General features: G+C 46.7%; 3 protein-coding genes, 1 non-coding gene and 1 pseudogene across 4 annotated transcripts in view; 4 read left to right on the forward strand and 1 right to left on the reverse strand.

The window, feature by feature from the left end:
- Window positions 1-1,603, reverse strand: part of mthfd1l (methylenetetrahydrofolate dehydrogenase (NADP+ dependent) 1 like) — a 39,112-nt gene extending 37,509 nt beyond the window's left edge. Inside the window, exons 1-3 of the mRNA XM_029002170.1 lie at window positions 1,321-1,603; window positions 265-349; window positions 49-99 (exon numbers count right to left, since the gene is read on the reverse strand). Of these exons, the coding sequence (XP_028858003.1) occupies window positions 49-99; window positions 265-349; window positions 1,321-1,520 (336 nt within the window). The 5' untranslated portion in view covers window positions 1,521-1,603. The remainder of the gene's footprint in view (window positions 1-48; window positions 100-264; window positions 350-1,320) is intronic.
- Window positions 1,213-5,995, forward strand: LOC114802979 (syntaxin-11-like). The gene is made up of 3 exons (XM_029002171.1): window positions 1,213-1,306; window positions 3,805-3,876; window positions 4,935-5,995. The coding sequence occupies exon 3, from the start codon at window positions 4,951-4,953 to the stop codon at window positions 5,752-5,754; it is 804 nt and encodes a 267-aa protein (XP_028858004.1). The 5' UTR covers window positions 1,213-1,306; window positions 3,805-3,876; window positions 4,935-4,950; the 3' UTR covers window positions 5,755-5,995.
- A 593-nt stretch (window positions 5,996-6,588) lies between these two features.
- On the forward strand, window positions 6,589-6,693 carry LOC114763993 (U6 spliceosomal RNA). The gene has a single exon (XR_003742466.1). It is a non-coding gene; the product is annotated as a U6 spliceosomal RNA (small nuclear RNA).
- A 340-nt stretch (window positions 6,694-7,033) lies between these two features.
- On the forward strand, window positions 7,034-9,548 carry LOC114763799 (syntaxin-11-like). The gene is made up of 2 exons (XM_028953575.1): window positions 7,034-7,258; window positions 8,158-9,548. The coding sequence occupies exon 2, from the start codon at window positions 8,164-8,166 to the stop codon at window positions 9,067-9,069; it is 906 nt and encodes a 301-aa protein (XP_028809408.1). The 5' UTR covers window positions 7,034-7,258; window positions 8,158-8,163; the 3' UTR covers window positions 9,070-9,548.
- A 3,714-nt stretch (window positions 9,549-13,262) lies between these two features.
- Window positions 13,263-14,447, forward strand: LOC114763692 (choline kinase alpha pseudogene; annotated as a pseudogene).
- Window positions 14,448-20,352: the final 5,905 nt, after the last annotated feature.

Below are 20,352 nucleotides of genomic sequence, written 5' to 3' on the forward strand. Positions count from 1 at the left end.
TAAACCGACTGGAAGAGATGCGGAGTCGGAGGCGCCATAGTGTATTACTTTCACAGCCATCTTCTTGTTGATCTCCAGCAGGGCGTCATCTTCACCTGCCTTAAGAACAAAAGCGCGTCAATGAGTACTACTTAACGTCAAAAACAAGCTGTGGCACCAACGGTCACCTTTTTCTCGGTAGGTATTAAAGATTGTTTACGTTTTATAACTACATTTATAATTGTTTTAATTAGAAGACAAAATTAAATGTTGCTCGGAAGTTACCTGCACGATCGCAAGAACAGGCTGGATTCCGGGGTGCTGTTCATGCAAAGAGGCCAAATCTTCACGACTTCTTCGGACAATCTCACTGGAAGAACATAACTGATTACCATCTCGTCATTTTTGGGTTTAAAACAATTGTATGGATATGGAGAAGGAAAAAAGTACAATCAAAATAGCACGCTTTACATTAATGTTATGATCTATAATGCATCTTGTGATATATAATGCATGTGTAAAACTGCCACGCTGAGTGAAAGTGAAGTGATTGTCATTGTGAAACACTGCAGCACAGCACAGCACATGGTGACACAACAAAATGTGTCCTCTGAGCAGTGGGCAGCCATGACAGGCGTCCTGGGAGCAGTGTGTGGGGACGGTGCTTTGCTTAGTGGCACCTTGGCGGATCAGGATTTGAACCAGTAACCTTCTGATTACGGGGCCGCTTCCTGAACCGCTAGGTCACCGCTGCCCCTTAACTTCTTCATAAAAACATATTCATTAAAAAGAAATGAATGTTTATTCCGTGACTATTGTCGGTTTTTCAAGGTGAGGTTGTGTGCTTTAGTCGCATGGAACTTCGCTAATATTCTCAATTAAACAGTTTTTGAATGCGGGCTCCGCCTCCCATTGATTTTCGACCAATCAGGCGTAACGCATATGGATGGAGGAGGGGCGTCCACGCGTGGAACCGGCGTGGGGTGGGCGGAGCCAGAGAGGTCATTTGAGTCCATGTGGTGTAACACTGACCTATATACCTGGGATGCAGATCTTTACCCAACGTGCACAACATATGCATATTATACTACAACCTATTATACAACATATTATGCAACATTCATTTGTACGTTCTTAATTCGAACCCGAAGAAGCGGGGGATGACGCAATGTGCGTGGGAAACGCGAAATTCCACGTCAGCGTTACATCAGCTGGCTCGTCCGCCGTAACTACGCGCGGCACGTGGCGCGTTGGGCCGAGAACCCGGAAGTCGCCGCGCCGCGAAACGCGGCCACAAATTCATCGGAAATGAATGAATCCCGAGCGGGTGCGTTCCGTCACCTGGTCGCGTGTTCGTACGCGGGTCCCTCGGCGTTCTGGCGGCTCAGCTTCGGCGTCGCCTCGGACGCGGGGCCGCCGGTCGAGCTGGACCGGCGCGCCGGCAGCCGGCAGCCCGGCGGCGGCGTGGGCCGCGCTGCGTGGCCGGACGCGGCGGCCGAGAGGTGCCTGCAGGCGCTGCGGAGGAGGGCGGACGGCCTCATGGCGGGCGGGTCAGCGGTCGGGAGGCGAGGCGGCGCCGGTCTCGGGATGGAGAGTCAGACGGGGCGGGAGCGCGCCTGGCGGTTCAGAGCTATATCCGGAGCGGACAGGCGCGTGCACGCGGGGGGGGGGGAGTGGAACGTTGCAATAACGTTCTTAACCGTTTGCATCTAAGACTCCTTCACTGACAACCATTATACAACGTTTCAAGAACGTCAGCTGCCTTGGTTTTTTTTATGCATAAGAACTTTTGACAGGATTTATTTAGTTAGGTGACAAAGGCTCACGATTCATTGGCCCACACTCATTCCACTGAAGCGGCTGTTGGTTTACTTGCTTCTTCTTAGACCGCAAAACGACACAGTAATGGTTATGGGGTCCAGCAATCCCTCTCACTTTCTCTCTTGATTCACCCTTCATTCGTGGTAGGAGCCTAGTGGTTAAGGAAGCGGACTCGTAATCAGAAGGTTGCCGAATCCCGAGACGCTAAGGTGCCACTGAGCAAGGCTCCGTCCCCACACACTGCTCCCCCGGGACCTGTCATGGCTGCCCACTGCTCACCAAGGGTGATGGGTAAAAGCAGAGGACACATTTCATTGTGTCACCGTGTGCTGTGCTGCAGTGTTTCACAATGACAATCGCTTCACTTTAATGCCCTGTAAACAGGCAGAATATGTCCTCTGCTTTTAACCATCACCCTTGGGGAACAGTGTGTGGGGACGGTACTTTTCTCAGTGGCACCTTGCGGTTCAGGATTCGAACCGACAACGTTCTGATTACGAGTCCACTTCCTTAACCACTGGCTCCCACTGCTGTAAATAGAGTCTCGCATTTCATGTTATAACAGGGTTGTACTGTTTGTTTGGTTTAGTAGCACCAGCAATGCATATTCATTCCCGCACATGTCCAACAAGTTGCTAAACTAAACACAATTTGAGGTTGCAGTTTGTAAAAACTAAAAAATAAGTAAATAATATTAAATCTTTGAATTGTACAGAGAGTTAAACCATACACTTTGTACATTTCAATGAAATTAAATTTAGGCCCATGCCCTTCTCTGAATGCATTTGAGAACAGAAGGACGGCTGTGAAGGAGGAGGAATAATTTGAGTCACTGGAGTCTTGGTTTGGTCACATTTAGGTCACGAGCAAGTTCACGACTGAACAGTGAACTGAATTTATGTGTGCATTTTCTCTTTATTCATTGGTCTTTCCACAATCAACTGATGTCAACATTTATTTCTTATTTTGGGACATTTACTAGCATTTTTTTCTATTAGCACAATTTGAACAATTTGCAAAGCAAATAAAGTACATCAAAGTACGTGGTCAAGACATGGGTGATTGCAATGTCTCTAGGACTGCATGGAAGCAGGGGGTGCTGAACCTGAACACGTAGTGGGCAAAACCGGAATTTATTGACGTAGTTGGATAGATTTCGGCACTTCCTGACCAATATCTATTTTAAAGTCACCCATATAAAACTGGAGGAATTATGGATGTTTTCATTTTCTATTTCTAACAGTTTATGACATTTTTTTCTAATAGTTAATTGCATTTTTTGTATTTTATGTACGGCGCTCATAGCCCTCCATGTTGGCCAGAATGGGTGTTTTTGGCGCCATCTAGTGACATCAATGGCGCATAGCGGCCACCACGTTTTCGCACAGTGGACAACTCTTATTAACGTCACAAAAATGCCGCAATACTACGACGTTATATGCATTCAGGGCATTTATCAGACGCCTTCATCCAGAGCGCCTTACGATCAATATTTACAGGGACAGTCCCCCTGGAGACACTCGGGGTCAAGCGTCTTACTCGGGGTTTGAACCCGGGTCTCCTGCGTAAATTTACTTCGTGCAGTTTCTCCCATTTTGGTTAGTCCCCAACATGGGGCTTAAAGGAAGCGGCCCCGTAATCAGAAGGTTGCCGGTTCGAATCCCGATCCGCCGGGGTGCCACTGAGCAATGAACGAGAATTTCTGAATTGCTGGCGTCTTCCTCTTGTAAGTCGCTTTGGATAAAAGCGTCTGCTAAATAAAGTAAAGTAAAGTAAAGTAAAGTAAAGCAATGGCCGTCACGGGTGATGGTTAAAAAGCAGAGGACACGTTTCACCGTGTCACTCAGCGAAACCCGTGTGTTCTACCTCTGTTTGCATTTGCGTACTTTGCAAACGATTGTAAATGATGTAAACACGTAAAACGAGCACGGCGGAGACCCTGGTCCGGCCCAGCAGGTTTCTGTCCACGCGTGTCCAGGTGACGTCATCTTCCTCTTTACCCAGAAGCACCAGGCCGCGGACGCCTCGCTGCACGACGCCGGAACCTTCGGGAACACTTTCGGTTTGGAGGGACAGGTGCGTAAAGAAAGAAAAAAAAAAACGCTGCAAAACGAGATGATTTCTCCCGCATTTACTCGGCATCCTTCGCGTGGTTGAATAGAACCGGGCGAGGCAGCTCGGGTCGCGGGGCGAACGCCGGTCAGACCTGACGTTCCACCAGACGCCCTCATCCAGAGGGACTTACAGTCAGTAGTTACAGGGACAGTCCCCCCCTGGAGACACTCGTGGTTACGTGTCTTGCTCAGGGACACGATGGTAGCAAGTGGGATTCGAACCTGGGTCTTCTGGTTCACAGGCGAGTGTGCTACATGTGCTGTGTTCAGGTTCCTTCGTGTGTTCTTAAAGTAACTTTTCGCAGTAGTTTTTTTTTTGTTGTTGTGTGAATTTCACTTGCGTTATAAAATTAGCATGTCGAACATTTAAAGAAAATAATCAAAAATCCAGATAATAGGTTGTGAGTAGACATTAATATTTATTAATCAGTAATGTTTACACATCAGACTGTTATTTCGTTGGATATTAAGAACAACGTATTACTACTGAACAGGGACGTTTAAAAAAATATCTATACAGCAATATGTCGCGCTGTTTTACGTGGTGATGTTGTACTGGTGCAGGGACATCGTTTATCGATATTTTTGTACACAGATTGTGTCCACCGGGTGGTGCTGTCGAGCGTTTTCTTTAGTGAGGTCAGCAGAGACGAGAACCTCCGCTCCTGTAGGTGGCGCTGTACAGCTTGGTACTTTGAATGACTTTTGAGTAAACTCGCAAAACATGACCGACCGATCGCAGCATCTTGTGTTTCAGCCCTGTTTTTACCATTTCAGTGTAGAATATCGCAATATGTACAATATATCGTGATATAATCATATTGTGACGCGTGTATCGTGATCCTTGCCAGCACACCCCCCTTTTACAGAATGACTTTGGTGACAATACAGCCCATAATAATAATAAAAGTGTCTCCGAAAGTGATCCTGTTTTAGGTCCATTTCTATTCATTTTATTTGTTGAATAATGTGTGCATTGCCCAAGTGAATGAATGAAATATCTATGATTTCCTGCTAAAGATCCCTCCAGGAAGCCATGCGAGATAGGCTAGGCCACCTGCAGGCTCTGTCGTCTGAAGCGGACGACGAGCTCGACCTTCCCACGCCTGGTGGGGCCAGCAGTGACGTGGAGGTGGTATTGTCCTCCGCTCAGGACGCGCACCGCGAGATCCAGCTACTCCGGCTGGAGGTGGGGCGCCTGCGCGAGCGGAACTCCCGCGTCCTCGGCGACCCGTCCTCCCCGGGAGACGCCATCAGTTCCGACGTGAAGACGCGGGGGGAGCGCATGCTGGGACAGCTTCGCGACATGGACGTCCGCGTCAGGGAGCTGGAGCAGGAGCGCGGCGGGGACTCGGCGGTGGCGCGCATCGCCCGAACGCAGTACGCCTGTCTCAGCAACAACTTCCGAGACGCCATGATGGACTACAACGAGGCGGAGATGAGCCACAGAGACACCTGCAAGGCTCACATCCAGCGACAGCTGGAGATCGTCGGCCAGGAGGTGACGGGCGAGGAGATGGAGGAGATGATGGAGGCCGGGAGGTGGAACGTCTTCACCGAGAACATCCTGTCTGAGGGGAAGACGGCGCGCTCCGCGCTCAGTCAGATCGAGAGCCGCCACCAGGACCTGCTGGACCTGGAGAGCCGAATAAAGAGCGTCCGCGAGGTGTTCCTGGACGTGGCCATGCTGGTGGAAGAGCAGGGTCCCATGATCAACACCATCCAGGCCAACGTTCAGAAAGCAGAGGTTGCGTCTAGTGAAGCGCTGGGCAAAATGAACGCTGCGAAAAAACACGACAGGAACCATCCCTTCAAGAAGCTATTCTTCTGGAAGCGTTAAACGGAAGATTGAAATCTCCTCCATCTTTTCTTTTCATGGCATCCCATAAAATACGTTGGATTGTGGGCAGATTGTAGAAATCAAGCGTTGCCTTCATTAGTCTTCATAAGTGCGATGACAGCGTCTTTGTTCTTCTTTTGTACTTGTTGTTATTGTCTATTTATTCATCCATTCAATAAATCAAGTGTAATTATTATTATTATTAGTGTTATTCTGATTGGGCAGGATTGGTATGTGCAATTCTTTAAAATGTCACACACATTTGTTGAAAAGGTCAAAATACACTTTAACACTTGCAGTGACTGCAATTCATACGGAAGAAGGCTTCGTATAATAGATGTACACTAATTTTTCAAAAAAGAAATAATCAAATAAATACCTTACCCTTTCACCTTTTAAGGTCCATCCTCATGGATGCACACAGTGGTACTTTGCATGTTAAAAGGCTTATTTTTTCTTTAAAAAAATATATATATATATGTTTGACAATAAATAATAAAAAAAAAGATAACATTTTGCCTCCTTAGACAGATTTGGTTTCTTTGTCTATTTAAGCATTCCCACTTTCTTCAAATGTGCCGAGTTCGAAAGCTGCACGTATCTGTAATGCGCAGTCTTCACTACGTCGACGTCCAACGATGGTGAAACTGACACCATCCTGTCCTGTAATACACCCATCATGCATTGCAGAAGAAGCCAATGCAGCCGCGAGAGCTGCAAAATGTCACAAAATGCTTTACATTGTCAGGGTTGATGTAATGATATAGTGCGTTTATACGTATATTAATCCTGCTGTGACCTGTCTGAAGTGCACCTTGGTCCTGGAGGATGTAATTGCTTCGGCAGCACGCATACTGAAATTGGAACGATAGAGAGAAGATTAGCATGGCCCCTGCGCAAGGATGATACGCGCACATTCGTGAAGCGTCCCATTTTTTTTGGGGCAGTGGTGCCCCAAGCGGCCCCGTAATCAGAAGGTTGCCGGTCCGAATCCCGATCCGCCAAGGTGCCACTGAGGTCCCACACGCTGCTCCCCGGGCGCCTGTCATGGCTGCCCACTGCTCACCAAGGGTGATGGGTTAAATGCAGAGGACACATTTCACTGTGACAATCACATCACAAGTACATTCACTCATAAATTGGCCTCAGTGTATTAGGTTCTACTTTAGCAGTTTAAGACCAGAACCGTAAAGTTCTGACAGTAGTAGATCCGGTTCTTGGCCTGTAGAACTGTAGAAGCATGCCGCTTCGCTGTCATTCCATGTCCCACGGCGTCTGAAGCGGTCCGACTCGTCTCATACCTTCACTGCTATCGCGCAGCCCGCGCCTCGACGCCGACTATTCATAAGACAAAAGTTGAGGGAGACGCTACGCCCAGGTGAGGACATTCCTGCCACACACCCTCACCTGACACCGAGCTCAGAACCGCGGAGAGGATGACTCCGCCACAGCCTGGCGTCACCAGGAAGGACGAATAGTGACTGACACCGACTTAAAAAATAAGGTAAGGCGCTGTTCCTTAATACCGTAAAAAAGATTCTTTTTTTTTTCCTTTTCAAATTCTAATCAAGTGTCCACAGATTATAAAACTAAAATATGTCTAATGTTGCATAGCAGAATGAATCAGTTAGGGAAGAAGAAACGGCACTTTTTCGGCCAACCTGTTTCAAAACGACCACAAATCTTTCCCTAAGCGCTCGGTTTACGTAAAATATGAATACCACACTCACAGGGCAAAAACGAGTGCTTGGAATAATGGTACGTTTGGCTATACTTTCATTGAATTTTCATTGCTCTTCAAGTCATGCAATCGTAATTATAATGATTTTATTTTCTTCTTTTTTTTCCCCAATGCAACTTTCAAATGGTTAACAGTAGAGTCGGATAATTCACGAAAACTCGTTTGGTGAGATACGCCTCCTACAAATACCAAGGGTCAAAACTTGTCAAACGTGTGTCTCTTTAGTTTTCGGGTGTTTTCGCCAGGGGCCCAAGACACGTCGGTGTACTTTCTCACCTGCAAGTTCGGCTTCCATACCCATCAGACAGTGGGGCATCTCAGTGGCCCCTAAATGGGTTTGGCTACGTGGGACCCGTATGGGGCTTTTCATACGTGGCCCTGGTGGTTTTCATTAATTTCATTTCATTTATCAGACGCCCTTATCCAGAGCGACTTACAATCAGTAGTTACAGGGACAGTCCCCCCTGGAGACACTCAGGGTTAAGTGTCTTGCTCAGGGACACAATGGTAGTAAGTGGGATTTGAACCTGGGTCTTCTGGTTCATAGGCGAGTGTGTTACCCACTAGGCTACTACCACCTGTTTTCACAAACAGAAACCCATTTGAATTGTTTCCTACAAGCTGTGTCCAATGTGTCCATGTCTGTGAATTTGTCCCCCCAGACAGCCATGCGGGACAGACTAAGCCACCTGCAGGCTCTCTCTGAGTCCAGCAGCCACCTGGATGAGCTGGAGAGAATCGAATATGCCGAGTCGGCCTCGGACACCTTCAGCAACATTGACCTGGAGGACTTCCAGCAGCAGGCCGTCATCTTCCACAGCAGCGACGACATGGATGCCGTGCTGGACTCGGCCCAGGAAACGCGGCGCGAGATCCAGTTGATCCAGCTGGACGTGAAGCGGCTGCGCGAGCAGAACTCGCGCCTCCTGAGCGAGCCCACGCGCACGTCCACCATCAAGCGAGACTCCAATGCCATTGCCACTGACATCAAGACCCGCGGAGAAGAGATGCTGACGCGTCTCCATAAAATGGACACCGAGGCCAAAGACCTGGAGGAAGAACATGGGGTCAACTCGGCGGTGGCCCGGGTGGCCCGAACGCAGTACGCCTGTCTCAGCAACAACTTCCGAGACGCCATGATGGACTACAACGAGGCGGAGATGAGCCACAGAGACACCTGCAAGGCTCACATCCAGCGACAGCTGGAGATCGTCGGCCAGGAGGTGACGGGCGAGGAGATGGAGGAGATGATGGAGGCCGGGAGGTGGAACGTCTTCACCGAGAACATCCTGTCTGAGGGGAAGACGGCGCGCTCCGCGCTCAGTCAGATCGAGAGCCGCCACCAGGACCTGCTGGACCTGGAGAGCCGAATAAAGAGCGTCCACGAGGTGTTCCTGGACGTGGCCATGCTGGTGGAAGAGCAGGGTCCCATGATCAACACCATCCAGGCCAACGTTCAGAAGACGGACGCAGAGCTTGCAGGGGCCCTGATCAAACTGGGAAAGGCCAAGAAACATGACAGTAACAACCCTTTCAAGAAGATGTTCTGTGGCTGCTTCCCGTGTGTAAAATGAAGGATTTTTTCGGTGGGAAGAGGCAGAAAATGATTGACTGAAGACGGGTTTATCAGAATCTCAGGCCCACTGTTAGCTGCACCAGTTGTTTCTTTGTAGGGTTTTGCATGAGACGTGCGAATATTCTACATGCAAACGAGTTACAGCTCAACATGTGTATCCTTTAATACATACTTGAATTGTATTTTATAAATTTCAATAATCATGCCATAATTTAAGCCACTTTTTAAAAGATACATTTACCCTGTTTAATATTAATAAATAAAATAAACAAAGCTTTGCTCAGTTTGTGCATAAAACATGACTCACTGATATAGATATTTAATCCTCGCCTTTGTACCTACGTTTTTAGAACGGTATTGGTTTTATCAGGAACTATTTTAGCGTCTGGGAATCTGTGAACCATCCAGCTGCGTACATGTACAAGATGCTTATACGTCCTCGTTAGAATGAGGAACTAGAAGCTACTAGAACATTCCTCCTCCAACCAACCAACCATCCGTCCATTCATCAGGCACGTTGAGATTCATTTGATCCCTCGTTCGGAACCTCCAACAGTGCCAGAATCTTGTTTGAGCTGAGCGGATGAGGTAGAGGACGTTTCCTCATTTCACAAGTTCCATGTTGTGCCATCGTTAAGGTCATTTGGAGTAGAAGAATTTCGCTTCCTGGTGCACTGATAACGATACTGATTTGTTTTTCTATAAATTTTTTGAGTAGGGACAAGAAATGGTTAAATGGTTAAATAAGTGTCAGTGCAGATATGTACATATATACTGTAGATATAAAAATCTACAGGAAGGACACAGGCTAATTATATTGTTTTGGGCTTATCTGAATCAAGCACACTTTTATTATGGTTAATTGTACTCTCAAGGTTTTGATGACACGAAAACACAAGTTTTATATTTATTTCATATTTCCTTATGTTTACATGTCTTAATGTACATGACACATTTATAAATATGCAGACTTTACTTAAGGCACTGAATTAAACAAAACAGACGTGTTGCAGTGTCTCTAAATACGATCTGTTAGAGGTCATTTAAAATCGAAGGCGTGTTTCTGCTTGATGTGCTTTCTGGTGACCACAAGGGGTCACTATGCTTCAGCTTGTGGAGAAACTCTGCTACCTGTTGGGGGAAAACAATTATAATTGAAAAGAAAAAAGTGACAGTGAAGTGATTGTCATTGTGAAACAATGCAGCACAGCACACGGTGACACAACGAAATGTGTCCTCTGCTTTTATCCCACCAGGCTTAATGAGCAGTGGGCAGCCATGACAGGCGCCCAGGGAGCAGTGTGTGGGGACGGTGCTTTGCTCAGCGGCACCTTAGCGGTTTGGGGTTGTTCCGATTACGGGTCAGTTTCCTTACCCGCTAGGCCACCACTGCCCCATTTTTTCTTTCTTTTACATTCTTTAACTTTTTAAAAAATTATTAAAAGCTGCACATTATGAATAGCCTATGAACAACATAAACTACATCTGAATACACTGAGAGTAACATGATAACAGTTTATATGGAAAATTCTATATTTGTTTCAATAAGTGTTTTCACAAAAGCCTAAGAAGTTTTGCTATCCACACAACAGCTATCCACAAAATGTTAATGACAATGATTTTTCAAAACTTTGAATGCATATAAAAATACATATACATGTATATACATTTATTTTTTATATGCATTCAAAGTTTTGAAAAATCATCGTCATTAATATGCATTTGTATGTTTGCCTATGATGTCAATATTTTAGTAAAAATTTTCCCTCATAAATTTCCCATTCTCTTACATTGATAATATTATTATGGTATGTACGCTTGCAGTGGGAACGTATTCAGAACCCTGTGGACATGCAGGAGAGAAGAGAGAGATGTTTGTACTTACTGTTATAAACCGATAATGATTGGGAGTGTATTTGTACTTTGAACAAATGTACAGCTGACTTGCAGGTGCAAGGACGTGCAAATGCAGATGATCAACAGAGGTGTACGGAGGCAAGTGGAAGCCAAAGCTGTGCAGAAGAATGCAAACAAATACAGTGGAATAAAATTATTAAGATGCGTGGGACTATTTCACTGTTTTATGCAAGAGGCAAATTTTTTTCCCTGAAATAAATATTATTTATTATTATCAGTGCTGCAGTCAAACACACGGTAAGTGAGGATATGAACTACACCTCACTGAGTATATTAAGAAACACGGAATTTGGAACAAGGAAAGTTGATAACAGGCAACATCTCTTCCCTGTACATGTCCTTTGTTTTAGTAGGGTGGCAGTAGCCTAGTGGGTAAGACACTTGCCAAAACCAGAGGACCCAGGTTCAAGTCCCACATACTCCAGGGACTCTGTTCCTGTAACTACTGATGGTAAATCGCTCTGGAGAAAGGCATCTGATAAATGCCGTAAATGTAAATGTTCTGAGACCTGAAAACTGTCCGGCGGGGTTTTTAGAATTGCCTTAAACCTTGCTGCTTAACATTCATCACGTCATGGGAATCCAACAATTCCATTACCTTACTCACATGAATATAGTCAAATCATTCCCATGTCTGCTCTTAAAACAGCCATTAAAAGTGTCCCGAGCAAAACATGACCCAAGGCCCTGTTCACTTCTGAAATCAGGTCATTTACCAGACGCTCTTGCCTAGACTTACGATCAGTGGTTACAGGGACAGTCCCCCTGGAGACACTCAGGGTTAAGTGTCTTGCTCAGGGATTTGAATCCAGGTCTTCTGGTTCATAGGTGAGTGTGTTACCCACTAGGCTACTACCACCCCTTCATGGATCATGCTCATGGCAGCACACCAATTGAAGAGGACAGCTGGCAAGGTTTCAGGTTCATAAGCAATGGGTTCCTCAGTACATATACTTGACCAGCAATTTTACCTGAAATCTCTAAACCTGCCAAAACCTGCCAAAACACCAGTGTTTAATGTAGGGAAGAATCGGCAGGTTAAAGAAGACAGAATAACAAAGAACTACATGAAAGAACTTTCTTTTCTCAAGTGCCACTGAGCGAAGTGCTGTCCCGATGCCTTTCATGTCTGACCAACGGTGATGGGTTAAACGCAGAGGACACATTTCAGTATGTGCACCGTGTGTTGCGCTGCAGTGTTTCACAATCACTTCACTTTCACTATCTTGTAAACCCCTGCGCTCAGATCAGCTAACTTGGCATTCCGAAGCCAAGTATATCACTTTACTTTACTTTACTTTATTTAGCAGACGCTTTTATCCAAAGCGACTTACAAGAGGAAGACACCAGCAATTCTCGTTCGATTTCTATAGAATATTGAGTTTACAAACTAAGAGCCCTGATAAGGCTCAAACTTGTCAGTGATGAGCATGCTCAGAGATTGTTAGGTGCTAGACAAAGAAAAATTATAATGTATTTATATATTTTTGTATTGTTTGTGCAATGTGTACGCATGTGCGTGTGTAAGTGTTAGATTTGTCTGTAATATTTTTGGAATAAGAGGGTTTTCACCTGCTTCTTAAAAGTGGTGATAGTCTTGTCTAGTCGTGTGGAGGAGGGCAGGTTGTCCCACCAGCCAGGGACAACAACGGAGAACAGAGATGATTGGAATCGGAGACCCCGTGAAGGAATTTTTAGTCTCCTTTCGTTTGCGGATCTGAGAGAGCGTGCAGGAGTGTAGCTAGGTAGTATTGTATTGATGTAGGAGGGCGCAGTTCCATTTACAGCCCTGTAGGCAAGCATCAAGGATTTGAACTCAATGCGAGCAGCTACCGGGAGCCAGTGGAGGGAGGTAAGAAGAGGAGTAACATGGGTGTATTTTGGCTGATTGAAAATGAGACGGGCTGCCATATTTTGGATCATCTGGAGTGGTTTTATGGTGACTGCAGAGGCTCCAGCCAGGAGAGAGTTACAGTAGTCGAGTTTGGAGATGACCATTGCCTGGACGAGGAGCTGCGTAGCCTATTATTGCGTATCAGTATTAGATTAGTCAAAAATAATTACGTAAGAATCTTTTGGATAAAAAAAATGGTAAATAACCAATAGTTAAAGAATAAGAAACATAAAGAACACAGAATAAACATTAAACATAAACTACATTAAAGAACTTCTGTCTGTGTGGGCGGAGCCATCTGGTCTTTTGATAGTTACAGGCTATTTAATATATTTAAGCAAAAGAATCAAATTTAGTTCAAGAAGTAAAAAAACAAAAGTATGGAGTTGAGGTCAGGTAGGATCTTGTCCCGCCGTGATGGACGTGATGCCTCGCGCGCGTCACGGAAGTCCCTCCAGGACAAGAGAAAAGATGTGGTCAACTCGGAGTTGCGCGAACGGGCCTTGGCCTGGTGCAAAGACTTTCTCTCCGGGTCGTGGAAGAGCATCAGCGCGGCGGACTTCCAGATCCACGTCTTCAGAGTGGATCTCCGGCACCAGTTCTACCTGTGCCGTTTGCCAAACCACGTACACCCAGTCGGTGATGAGCCGCCTCGGGTGCTACTGCGGATGTACGGGGCCACGCGTCCGGATGTGGAGTCTATGCTGCTAGAGAGTGTGATGTTTGCTATGCTATCAGAGCAAGCGCTCGGACCACAGCTCTATGGGCTATTCGATGAAGGACGACTGGAGCAGTACCTGCCTGGTAAACCCCTGCGCACAGATCAGCTCGGCATTCCGGAGCTTTCTGCCGAGATTGCCACCAAAATGGCGCATTTACACCAAATGGTCGTGCCCTTCAATAAGGAGCCCAAGTGGTTGTTTGGCCACATCGACAAATACATGGATCAGATAAAAACGCTCAAGTTCGTTAAGAAGGCTTAAAAGGTGAAGTTCAAGAAGCTCATGAAGTACGACCTCCCTGCCGAGCTAGAGAGTCTCAGGTCACTGCTAGCAACGACGCCATCTCCTGTGGTGTTTTGTCACAATAATCTTCAGGAAAGGAACATTCTCATGCTGGATGGCTGTGATAAGGAGTCCACCTACAACGTAATGTTTACAGACTATGAGTACAGCAGCTACAACTACAGGGGCTTTGATATCGGGAATCACTTCTGTGAGTGGATTTATGACTATACATATGACCAGCGGCCCTTCTTCAAAGCTAATCTGGACCACTACCCCAACCAGCAGTAACAGTTGCATTTCATCCGGAACTACCTATCTGAGAGTGGCGGGTACGGTCACAAGGGAGACTGCTCCCAGGTAGAGGAGAAACTTCTCCTGGAAGCCCGCCGGTTTGCTCTGGCCTCCCATTTCTTCTGGGGACTGTGGTCCATTATCCAGGCCAAGATTTACACAACTAAGTTTGGATACCTGGAATATGCCCAGAGTCGCTTTGAGGCCTACTTCGAGCAAAAGAAGCTCTTTTGGTTGAAGACTAAGTTTTTTAAAAAACAAAAATGATGTCAACATTTAATTGTCCCACATGAAAATAGTTTTTGCTTTTATATTGGTCTTAGTTATCCCCTAAGTCCCTTTCCAAAATTCAGAATTACAGCCACTTTGCACCAGTCACAAAATGAGATTTCCCCAGGATGCGCATAAAAGCCAGAGATTTCCGCCCCTTCAGGAGGGACGACATTTTCGTGGACTTGGTGCACAAACTTGAGTTTCTGTGCTGTATTTTGAGTTCTGGCAATCACCACACGCCTGCGGGCTAGTTTTTGTTGATTCCCTGTTAGTGGCCACCGCGCCATGGTTTATTTGTATTTATTTGTTAATAAACTCCCCTTCCAGCATGTCCTGCTTCTGAGCTTCTCTCCCCCGTAAGCATGCAGTTGTGACAGAATGTCGTCCCTCCCGACAAAAGCGCAGAGGAAAAAGGCAGAGGAGAAGAAACGCCGCAAAGGACGCAGCCCGGCGCGACGAACGCGGACGCCAGAGGAGAGACGCAGCACTTTCTCCCCGATAAGCCATGGTACGCGGCGGCGCGTGATGACGTCACCCCCAGGAGAAACCCAGAAGCGACAACGTCGGCGGGTGAGTGGGCGGAGCAAAGACGTTGGCGTCGACAGCAGCGAGGAAGTGACGTGGCCAGCGAGCGCAGAGTATGTGACCCCCACGATCTTCGCTATGTCGAGCCAGGAACTCCCCGTGGACTGGGGCGACACGGATGACGACGACGAAAGCGATGGGGACGCAAGTTGGGCTCTGCCCATCACGCCAGTCCGCGATCGTTGCGAGGTCCGTGGGGACCCACGTCACTTCCAGGGGGGTGAGAAGCGACAACGGCGGCGTCCCTCCGGCGAGGAGGTGGGCAGGCTCCAGCCCGTATGGCCAGAGTACTGCCCATGGGAGTTGATCGCACCCTGGGTCCACAATGCCAGCAGGGTGGACGACCCTCGGAGTCACCGGTGGGTGGACACGTATGACGTAAGCGACAATGACGTGGATTTTCGTTGGGCAGTCTGGGCCGGGATGGCTCCACCCAGCACGCGCATCTGAGATTGTCGCGACATCCGTGAAGACCGACGTGACTTCCGAGGGTACAAGGTCGACACGGACTACGACGAGGCTGACGCCGATTGGGCGGTCGGTGCCGGGATGGCTCCGCCCATCGTGCCCATCTAGGATCATCGCGAGGTCCGTGGAGACCCATGTCACTCCCAGAGGTGCGACAACAGCGAGGAGGAAGACGGCGATGCGGGGGTAAGCTGGTGGAAGAGGGCGACAGGAGGTCGCCAGCCAGCAACTGCACTGCCGGAACTGCCTCGCAGGGAAGACACCTTCCCAGCTCCAATCGACGTTCCCCAGCTGAACGGCAGCGCATCACCAGCGCCCCCGCATGCTGGAGAAGACGTCCACCACCCCCCACGCCCACCACCATCTCCACCAACGAGCCCAGCCCCGTGTGGGACAGCCCAATGGTCCCGGGACCCTTCAGTGGGACAGCAGACACTGATGAGATCACCACCATCCTCGCATGTCTGACTGGCTCAGCATGGGGCTGGGGCGCAGCCCTCTGGCAGCAGGGAGAGACAGGCAGAAGGAGTTTTCGGGACTTCCTGCAGAGACTGAGGGCGGAGTTTGATCGGCCAGAGCCTGAGCCAGGGATCGAACTCTGCCCCTCCACCACATCCAGCGCCAGTCAGGATCTGGGGCAAGAAGACTCAGCACTGGCGGGTGAGGAGAAGGTCGCGCCTCCCGAGATCCTGGCTGTGCCCCCTGAGGAGGTCCCGGAGACCCCAGAGAGGGAGCCAGACGACCCTCTCTTCTGTTTGTCTCTGTCTCTGTGTGTGTGCATAGTATTTGTGTCCGTATGTCGCCCCCACTTCCCCTCTTTGTGTCCACCAGATGGCGACCCAGCAGCGGAGCCGAAACTCAGGGAGGGAGTTCCCAACCTGACTGCACTGGTCCAAGACGAGGTGGAGGAGCTCCAAGGTACCCCTAAGTCCAGCCGGGGGGGTGCTCCCCTAAAGAATTTTTTGGGGGGGTGCAGTTCGGGTTGGGGGCTCCTCCTGAGGGGAGGGTAGGTGGGGAAGCGATGGAGCTGGGTCCTCCGGTAGCCAGTGAGGAGGGCGCGCCAGGCATGGGCCTGTGTCCGCCTTCAGTCGTGACACAATGGCCAAAGCACTCTTTACACCTATCACCATTTCTGGCCACTGCAGGACCATAGACAGGTCAGGGGAATTCGTATTAATGTTAAATAATATCACAAAGTGAAATTTTCATGATAGGGGACCAAACCCAGACCGGTGTGTCTCGGTGTGTTCGGTTTTAGGGTTTTGTGCTGGTGTACGTTGCACTGGTTGGTTTGGTTCTCGCACCGTAATAAATGCACATTTATTGCACTTTGGTTTGGTTCGAGTGTTCCTCCTTTACACTGTCCACCCTTTTCCTTCCCCCTAGACAAGAACGTGACATCCACCCTGCTGCAACACAGTGAATTTGTGTGTTTTATTTCCGCGTATCAGATTGTGTTTCCAGATTAAACCGTATTAGACTGACGTAAACGACCAGTAGAAACACTTTTTTTATGATGGATCTCTGCCTTGCCATGGCTGACGATGGCAATATGCATAAAAGGAAGGATTACATTTACATTTATCAGACGCCCATATCCGGAGTGACTTACAATCAGTAGTTACAGGGACAGTCGCCCCCCCCGAAGTCACTCAGGGTTATGTGTCTTGCTCAGGGACACAATGGAAGTAAGTGGGGTTTGAACCTGGGTCTTCTGGTTCATAGGCAAGTGCGTTATTCACTAGGCTACTAACAACATTAGGATGCTACTGTCACTGCCAGGTCTACTGCCACATGCAATACTCTGCACGTTCTAGGTTATTAAAATGTAAATATGGGACCACTTTGAAGGACCAGTGCAAGACATAATGGTTTCGCTCCAGTACAAATTAACCTTAATGGTTTTAAACCAATTTGAACATTTCTTACACTGGCTGGACCGCGCACACTTAACTGAGCAGCTTGCAAAAAACAGCCACCCGAGAGAGGAATATGACACAAGACCTCACACCAAAGCGGACCAGGAGGTAACCTGAATTAACATGAACAAATTACCCTAAAGCATAAACAAGGTCAAATAAGTGGGTAAGAAGCTGGTAAGGAGCTCAAATTCATATACAACATACCTGGCGTCATTCATGTCAGTGAAGTTATTTTCATGTAGTACTTTTAATCCCATGTTTGCCATGCTGACAACTGCAAATAGTAGGTTAAATATATATATATTTTAAAGGAATCACACTTATTGTGAGTTTTTCCATGTGTTTATAATAAATAAAACATTCCTAGATTTGCCTGGCTTTTTTGTAGATATGTGCAGTCCTTTATATGGTCTCGCGGTACGACCAGGTAATGATGCTCGGCTCCAGGGCTGATGTCTTTAAAGCACAGGACCTCGTCATCCTGCAAAACACACACAGACAGTGAGGGCAGAGTGGTGTGCATTTAATAAGCCGTTTAAAAAAAAATCACACTGCATTTCACTTACTCGCTTCAAAATGAACAAACCGAATCATGAAATGGTGATTGTGTTCAACCACATCCCCAGAATTAAACTTGGTAATGCTGATAGTAATAATCTTCACTAGCTCACCCGCTTTCCATATCCGCTTAGTCCTACTCACCCTCCACTGACCTACAGACAATTCGGAGTCGCCAGTTCACCTTGTGTACATGCCTTTGGGTGCTCAAGTCCTACGTTTATGAGTGGCAATGTCGAGTCAATTGGAGTTTATTTCAAGTATTTGCAATAGGTTTATTTAAATAAAAGAATGTCCAAGGCAAAGCTATTATGTTTCTTGTGAGTAAATCTACACTAGCAGTGGAATTTATTGCAATGCAAATTTGTTATAGGGCTTTGAATTTGTTAGGGCCGGCACTGACGTAACGAAAAAGTGGTGACCTGGCCTCCACAGTCCAACAAGTGCTAAACACCTCTGGGAACTCCTTCAAGACTGTTGGAGAACCATTTCAGGTGACGACCTCTTGAAGCTCATCGAGAGAATGCCAAGAGTGTGCAAAGCAGTAGGGCTGCAACAACGCATCGATTGAATGGATAAAAATCGATTACTAAAAGAGTTGGCAACGAATTTCCTAATCGATTCGTTGTGTCGCGCGACGCGGAGACATAAAAAAACCAAACTTTATTTGAGCGCGGAGCGGAGTGAACACACTCGGTCTCTCTCGCGCACAGATGCTAGCAGAGTTTGCCGCCTCGTAGACAGCGCGAAGCAAAAATAAAAAAAAAAACGAGCGGAGGTAGAGGACAGATACATGGCGGAGGCAGAGAAATCTGCGCGAAAATATGCAAAAGCGACATGGCACGGCACGGGAGCACCACGGCAATGATCCAGCATCTGAAACGCGTGTTTGATGAGGAGGAAGGGAGTTCAGCAGCAGGGGAAGTCACTACAGAATCCTACTTTTGATCCGCTGTGAAGTGAGGAACGTAATGTCCCTGGTGCTGGTGTTTACTCATTATCCAGCTTGACAAGCATGACAAGTTAGCGTTAGCGCGTTAATAACAGTAGTAAAGCAGGGGTGCTATAGTTACTTTGCACTTTGCATTAAAAGACTAAAGACATGTTTTTATTCACTAGCCTTTTTTGGACCATTAATTTTTCAATCTGTTGTCATGTATAGCTACACTGCAAAAAAAGCTTTTCTTACCTTGTAATTTTGTCTCGTTTCCAGTCCAAATATCTAAATATATGTGTGTGTTGTACTTTTTAATTTAATTTTAAAGTTATTTTATAGCACTTGGTAAATGTGGTGTATAAATGAACCTTGCACTTACTACACTGATGGTAATAATTTAATGAATATGCTTTAAGTGAGCTTAAAGAGAGAGAGAGAGAGTGTGTGTGTGTGTGTGTGTGTGTGTGTGTGTATGTGTGAGAGTTTGTGAGTGTGTGCATCTGCGAGTGTGCACCTGCAGTGTAGTGTAGAGAACAAGTTCTGACATTCAAGCAAATCCTGATTTGTATTGTTCTTAATTTTTATTTTATTTATCTTTCTGGCAGCTCAGGTGGCACTTTATTTAAAAAAAGTCTATATTTGGCAGATGTAAAGCATACATGTGTATGTTTTTTGTGTTAGTCCACTTTTATTTTATTATTATTATAACAGCTCAAGGAGCAACATGTTTGTGCACTTTCTAAAGATTTTGGTTCTGTTTTTGAATAAAGGGTTGGAAATGAATGCTTTTCTGTTTTTTTTTTTTTATCCGATTCTATGATTAATAAAAAAAATAAGACAGATTAATCGATTATTAAAATAATCGTTAGTTGCAGCCTTACAAAATATAAAACATGTTTTCAGTTATTTCACCTCTTTTTGTTAAGTACGTAATTCCACATGTGTTCATTCATAGTTTTGATGCCTTCAGTAAGAATCTACCAATGTAAATGGTCATGAAAATAAAGAAAACACATTGAATGAGAAGGTGCTGTAAATGTACTTGTAAACAGGCAGTTGTCATGTTTACCTGTCCCAGGATTACAGTGTTCGGATCCTCGTCGCGGGCAATGCAGCAGAAGATACAGGAAGGGTCGTAACCTGCGGGTTTCGAACACGCGCCGGTTATCATTAATGAGCCCATTGACTTTGCTGGGGTCGAGTCATCCTGCAGCATATTTAAGGCGCCCAGCGGCCGGCGGAAAGTGACGGGAAACGAGAAGCTCAGGGCGAAACAGGGCGGCAACCTTCCGGGACGGGACGTTTCTTGACTGGGTTGCCAGTTCCGCGATGAAAACAATCAGGCTCTACATGTTTTTTTATGAAGTTATGATATAATGTAATTCACGCTTATGACTGAGAGAAGAGTTTTGATCGACGACAGTCGTAA

This window comes from Denticeps clupeoides, chromosome 14 (genome assembly GCF_900700375.1).
Source record: "Denticeps clupeoides chromosome 14, fDenClu1.1, whole genome shotgun sequence".
Lineage (NCBI taxonomy): Eukaryota > Metazoa > Chordata > Actinopteri > Clupeiformes > Denticipitidae > Denticeps > Denticeps clupeoides.

Bases quoted from the DNA above. Each gene is read 5' to 3' on its own strand.
- LOC114802979 (XM_029002171.1), top strand. From the start codon at position 4,951: ATGCGAGATAGGCTAGGCCACCTGCAGGCTCTGTCGTCTGAAGCGGAC.
- LOC114763799 (XM_028953575.1), top strand. From the start codon at position 8,164: ATGCGGGACAGACTAAGCCACCTGCAGGCTCTCTCTGAGTCCAGCAGC.